Source organism: Scardinius erythrophthalmus, assembly GCF_964197995.2.
Source record: "Scardinius erythrophthalmus genome assembly, chromosome: 17".
Taxonomy (NCBI): Eukaryota; Metazoa; Chordata; class Actinopteri; order Cypriniformes; family Leuciscidae; genus Scardinius; species Scardinius erythrophthalmus.
This window is the reverse complement of record NC_138237.1, coordinates 34432047-34438608: the sequence shown is the minus strand read 5'-3', so window position 1 is coordinate 34438608 and position 6562 is coordinate 34432047. Positions and strand designations below refer to the sequence as shown.

The window sequence follows — 6562 nt, the reverse complement described above, 5'->3', positions numbered from 1 at the left end:
TGTAAGGTTAGTGACAATATATAACTATTGGTTACTTTGATAAAACCATATTGGATGATCACTAATCTGAAATTCCCTCATCATCTTTGATAACGGCCCTAGTATTTTTGGACTGAAGTGAGAAAATCTGAATTTGATCAAGAAAAGCTGCAAAAAACAAGTTTTCGGACACAAATAGCCCTGTTTTCTGAGAATGTGCCAACGCTATGAGTAATATTATTCTTTTTTCCGGCCAAGCAGGCCGTAGCCGATATGAAGACGGTTCAATTTTACAGTCTGATGCAAGTGGAGACGAGATCAGCCACAAAGAAGCACGTTCAGATAAATGATTACATGCACTTCAACAGACTTGGCCGGCAAACATATAAGCGAGCCGTTCTACATATGACAGCTACATGCAATGTTTTATTATAGTGGATGTGACACTGTTGGATGCATGTGCGTTAGCGGCGGTGCAGAAGGAAGTGATGCGAGACATTAACCTCAAGAGGACGTGCTATTCTGCATTGCTGCTCTTGGGGCGAATTTATGTAACATCTTTCTCACACAGGCTGGATCGCTGGTAAGCTTTTGTTGCATATTTGAGGTGTCATTCTTGAGGTTTTGTTTGATATTTTTATGTGTGTGAATTGTAGGCTCCAGTGGGATATTTGTAAGTAGGCCTGCAGTCCCAATTATGTGTGATTATGTGTTGTATAATGTTATTTTTGAACTGTATCTGCTATTGTGTGTTACATTGCTGTTTGTGACTTGAGAGTTAGTATTTGAATGTCTCCAGTGCATGTGTGTGTGTGTGTATGAAGGCTTATCAGCTCACAGCAGCTTCTGTCAGGGCTTCTTGGCGAAGCGACTATCAGAACGAACACACCACTGTCACCATAGGAAACTCACCCCTGTCTTTTCCTTTAGTCTGTTGTCATTGTGAGGGATTGTTCTGCACCACATTCGCCATGTAAGTGTTCACCCTCATTAATAAGCATTTCATTTGTTTAATGTCACAATGCTGAAAAAACTTTTTTAGGTCAGATGAGGACTTCCTTTAGAGGATTGTGTGTCAATGTTTTTTGATCTGAAGCAGATTTCTTGTATCGCCTTCAGATTCAAATGGACTCTCCAGGTGGAAAAGATGTTGAAGCAAACCCAACAGGAAGTGCGACGATGGAACTTCCTGTGCTGACTCAACCTGGCCTCGGGGAGACCACGACGACAGTGACCACTATCACACAGACAGGGGGAGACTGGAGCTCAGGACTGTTAGACGTGTGCGGTGACACCAGCACATGTAAGAGGAAGTGCTTGAGAGAAGTTTACAATTAATGTTGTCACATTGTGACGAGAAACAGTCGCACTGTAATATACTAAAGTAACATTTTGAATATAAAGTCAAAATTGGGGGTGATGTAAGTTTGCTATTGCAAGAAACAAAGTCATAGTTGCAAGATATAAAGTTGCAATTACAAAAACGATCACATTGCCAATATTTGTGGAGCCCACTGTATAAAGTTTCACAAAAAAAGTCACATTGCTGGATATAAAGCCACATTGTGAGTCATAAAGTCGTATCTGCAATATTTAAACTCATTCAATATTTAAACTCACTCTCATTCATAAACTCAAAAAAGTCGTATTGTGAAACATTTTTAGATGTGAATTTAAAAATAGGGGATGTATAACATCGCTATTGTAAGAAACAAATTCACAGTTGCGACATAAGTTGCAATTACAGCAAAAAGCTAGCCTGGCAAGCCAGACCTACATCAAGATGTTAGGTCTGGCAACTCACCATAGACACGGCTCAATCCGAGGGGCGGGATAAACGGCTGTCCTTCAGATTCCCTCTGCACGCAATAGGACAGCGCTTCAACCAACCAGAGCGTTTTCCCAACAGCGGAGCTAACGTTAGTTGGTAGATTCACTTTTGAAAACTACGAACACATCTTCCTTTTTTAAGAATGACTTAAGTGCCGTTCTTTGCTCTTTTCTCAAAGAAAAACTTAACTCCAAGTCCTCCAGAGTCGCGGCCAAAGCCGATTCGACAGACTGTTCTCCAGCAGCCGCCATTCTTTGTTTTCAAGTAGCAGGGAACCGTCGCAAATCTGTCGTCATTATGTTAAGCCCGCCCCGCCTACTCTATACACGACGTGATTGGCCTGACCCAATTTAGGTTTTTGCAGCTCGAAAGTCAATGGAGAGTTGCTAGACTACCCTGGCTGCAAAATACATTTTGCTGCCGGTAGGGTGCGTCTAGATTTCTAGGCTAGCAAAAAGCAGGCAGAAACACGCCTCCATAATTATCTTTTTTTTTTAAATTGTATTAAAGGGTTAGTTCACCCAGATATTTAAATTCTGTCATTAATTACTCACCCTCATGTCGTTCCAAACCCGTAAGACTTTCATTCATTTTCAGAACACAAATGAAGACCTTTTTGATGAAATCTGAGAGCTTTCTGTCCCTCCATTGACAGCTATGCAACGTTGACGTTTCAGAAAGTTCATGAAGAGATCGTAAAACTGATCCATATGAATTGAGCAGTTTAGTCTGAATTTACAAATTTTCTGAAGATACACGATCAGTTTATATGATGAACAGATTGAATTTAGGCTTTTTAGGAATTTAGGAAAATTTGGAGGGACAGAAATCATTCAGATTTCATCAAAAATATCTTCATTTGTGTTCCGAAGATGAATGAAAGTCTGAAAGTCTTACAGGTTTTGAACAACATTAGGGCGAGTAATGACAGAATTTTCATTTTTGGATGAACTATCTCTTTATGACTGTTGTAATTCAGCCGATACGACTTCGCCCTGTTTCAGTCTACTTGGCAACAAAGAAAACATATTTTTCTGTTCCAGAATAATGAAACTGGCCTGGCACTCTAGTGGGACACAATTTGTTCTAAAACACTTTTAGCCTCAGGAAATCCAACACAGCAGCTTATTTATTGTTAGTCTCTCCATGAAGCCTCTGCATCTCTATACAAGCAAGCGAGACCTTGATTGACAAACTGTACATGAAATTCTATTGCTGCATATTTTTAGATCTTTTGGGACCCAGACTGGCCCTTTAGCATTACATTTTGGTCTTTTGAATAAATTTGGAAAAAAAAAACTAAATACCTGAATCAGAACTCATTTTATTATATTTCTTTATAATTACATTTCTAATTATAAAATGTCCCCTAAAATACTTTATTTTGTGTTGTATTATTTAGCAAATTGTAAATACTGTAGCAAATATCGCACAAATGACTTAAAAAACGTATGGGTCAAACTTTTTGGATTCCAGCTAGCCTTAGTATGTGCTCTATCAAGTATGTGTAATTACTGTTGTTTTCCTAATCCAGTGGTTTGTGTACCGTTTCATAATCATTAAAAGTTAATGACATTCCTTAATGATTATAAATTGTTAATGATTTTCCATTCATTTAAAAAAAAGCTGGGCATAAAACAAATTTCTACTTCGTCCAAGGACATTGATTTCTCTTTAAAAGCCATATTTATCAGAACTGAATCCTTTTGTTGCAGGCAGTCAATATAAGCAGTGTTTAAGTAATTGCAGATAAGCACTGATGCTCCGAGTTTCTCGACTCACGTTTCAAAGCATCTCTCCTCTCTTCTGTGCAGGTCTGATGGGTGCGTTTGTGCCATGTTGTCTGGATCTGAGTCTGGCTCATCAGTATGGAGAATGTGTGTGTTTGCCTCTTCTGCCTGGCTCCACGTTCGCCATGAGAGTGGGCATTAGAGAGCGGTTTAAAATCAGGGTAAGGATTCAGCAGTAATGTAAATAATGTGACACGCTGAGTTTTTGAGTTTTCGATGACTGAAAATTTCACAGTGCTGATTTAACACTGACAAAAATGAACAGGATTCTGAAATCGATTTGATCCGTTTAGTATGCAAAAATGTTCTAAAATGAAAAATGATATATACAAACTTTATGCAAGAATACTGTATCAGTTTGCGCATTCCCATTACTATAATATTTTAATAGACTATTTTGCTATACAGTTCAAAATCCAATATCTAATTCTACAAACGTTTTACTTTTATTGTAATTTAAATACCATGTAGTAAAATAAAATATCAGATTGTTTTTTAATGCTTTATGCATATAAGAAACTGGCATTGTCAAAAAATGTGGCTTTTTGTCCCTGCACTTTCTGTATATGTTTTTTTTTTTAGAAAAATATTGTTTGTAAACATGGCCTTGGAAGAACTATATTATTTTAGTATCATTGATATAGGCCTACTATTATAGTGTTTGTTGCTTTCACTTTAATTGTGGTTAAAGTTTTTTTTATTTTTATATATATATATATATATATATATATATATATATATATATGTCAGTTTTTTTATGGTTTTCGGTTTGGGTAATGATAATAACCCTGTGATATCATGCAACGATGTTTAATAGGTAAAAAAAATTTTTGGACATTTTCAGTAGCACCTCAATGCAGTACATAAGATCCGGGGGGAGGAGTCGGATCTTATATAAGGGGTGGAGATTGGTAGGTTTAGGGGTGGAGATGGGTAGGTTTAGGGGTGGGTTTAGGGATCAGGGGGTGGAGATTGGTAGGTTTAGGTATGTAAGGTGGGAGGAGTTGGATCTAGATCCGACTCCTCCCCCCGGATTTTATGCTCTGCATTGAGGACCATCTCGACATTTTTGCACTTACCTTCAACACCATAACACATTTTTAAACATTTTTTTTACTGAATGATACTAAAAAAATAAATAAAATAAATTACCAAGCTACACTGAATCCAAGATGGATGTGCATGCCAGATAGTTTGCCTTAAACCCCAATGTATACTGCAAAGTATACTTCGGTTTTTACGTGTACATGAGGGTCCGCATACTGTGTGCATCAAGCAGGCGGACACACTACACTTTTCCTTCCATTGACTTCCATTCATATGCATGCGTCAGAGCGCAAGCTCATGCGAAATGTTTCACATTTCACTGTGTTCAAAAGTTCAAGTTTGGTGAACTAGGAGATGCGAATTCGCATCACATGAAGACGTGTTACCCGTATCGATACTTCATGGCATGACCTCTTGGCTGAATAAAAAAACAACAATATTTTTGCATATAAGTTGAGTAGATTGTAGATTTTATTACATTTTGAGTGCATTACTATTTGCTATAGTATACAATATATAGTGGCAGAAACTTTTGACACAAATCAACCCGAGTTCGAATCCACCTTTAAAAGTAGTAGACCTTAAAAGGCAGTTCGACTGTATACGTAAAAAAAAAAGACGTATACGTTGGGCTTTAATGTAAGAACCAACAACTCAACTCAGATATCACTGTAGAGTTTCCACTGAACAATGGATTACGGTGACCTGAAAAAAAGTTTTACAGTATTTGCTCTAGGTGTAGATATTTATCTTTGATTTATCTTGTCATATCCTTCTTGTGCTAAGAAGTAAAACACATCCAGTATTTGACAGTTATATGAAGATGCCTTAAATTAAATTTCATAACTAGATTCCTCGACTTGGAGGGGGATGTTAAATCAATATCGGGGAAATGTATCCTTACTTAGAAATCTACAAACCCTAATGTGCCTGGTTATATTAAATTAAGAATACATTACAGTGTGCTGTGTGTGTCTCCAGGGCAGTGTGTGTGAGGACTGGACTACGGTTTATTGCTGCTACCCTCTGGCCCTCTGTCAAATGATCAGAGAGATGAAGAAGAGACTGAAGACACAGATCTACACCGTTTCTACCCTGCTGGAGAGCTCCTGAGACACAGTGTGTGTGTGTGTGTGTACATGAATCCGATTTTCTTCTCATCCGTGTTTTTGCCGATGCTAAAAGACTGAGGGGCCGTCTCAGCTGTCAGGATGTTTATTACCCGAGGTCCTGAACTTCACGCAGGGTTAGACATATCAGTACTCTCTGCTTGAAGATTGATGCCGCTGACATTTCCAGCTGACGGAGAGATGGAGTGACAGATGGGTGGAGAGACGGATGAGTGGAGAAGGGGTTCCTGATGTTTTCTGGCACTGTCTATGGTTTAATTTCAGATTTCTCTCTCATGGTACACATAGAACAAATGCAGGTTTTGTTATATGAATTCAGTTTTGGCACTATTTCTAATCGTATTTCAAATTCAGAGTCAAAACTGATTTGACATCTAATCTCTTGTTTTATCCAAAATAAAATGTGTTTAAAAAAAACTGCTAAATTTTGTCAGATTTACTTGTAGATTTACTTGTATATTATCATTTTGTATTTTGATGTATTATTTTTTTATATTTACATTTGTTTAATTTCTAATCCAACAAATGGCTTATATATGATAAAGCAAGGATTAATGAATATTAACAAAAAGTAAATAAAAGTAAAAAAAAACATTATTTTTACAATTATATTTTAGATTGTAATTTTCAATTAATCATTTTTAACATATAATTTATTCATAATTTAATAGTACAACATTATTTAACATTATAAATATTTAATAAACCATTATAACATTATTTAAAGTCGGCATGAAATGGAAGCTGCAATAGTCTTCTTCCCTATCTGTAACTATGTCTGCATT

General features: G+C 36.9%; 1 protein-coding gene across 3 annotated transcripts; it reads left to right on the top strand.

Moving 5' to 3' along the window:
* The first annotated feature begins 230 nt into the window (after positions 1–230).
* Positions 231–6199, top strand: plac8l1 (PLAC8 like 1). 3 transcript variants are annotated; one of them, XM_081390108.1, is made up of 5 exons: positions 231–562; positions 910–952; positions 1099–1282; positions 3625–3761; positions 5629–6199. In XM_081390108.1, exons 3-5 carry the CDS (start codon positions 1105–1107, stop codon positions 5758–5760), a joined length of 447 nt encoding a protein of 148 aa, XP_081246234.1. In that variant the 5' UTR covers positions 231–562; positions 910–952; positions 1099–1104; the 3' UTR covers positions 5761–6199. The 3 variants fall into 3 exon arrangements, with proteins under 3 accessions (XP_081246234.1, XP_081246233.1, XP_081246232.1); XM_081390107.1 differs by having other exon boundaries at positions 272–562; positions 779–952; XM_081390106.1 differs by having other exon boundaries at positions 274–562; positions 804–952.
* Positions 6200–6562: the final 363 nt, after the last annotated feature.

Coding starts and splice junctions, on each gene's coding strand:
- plac8l1 (XM_081390108.1), top strand. CDS start 1,105: ATGGACTCTCCAGGTGGAAAAGATGTTGAAGCAAACCCAACAGGAAGT. Junction 1,283..3,624: donor GTGCGGTGACACCAGCACAT/GTAAGAGGAAGT, acceptor TCTTCTGTGCAG/GTCTGATGGGTGCGTTTGTG. Junction 3,762..5,628: donor GAGAGCGGTTTAAAATCAGG/GTAAGGATTCAG, acceptor GTGTGTCTCCAG/GGCAGTGTGTGTGAGGACTG.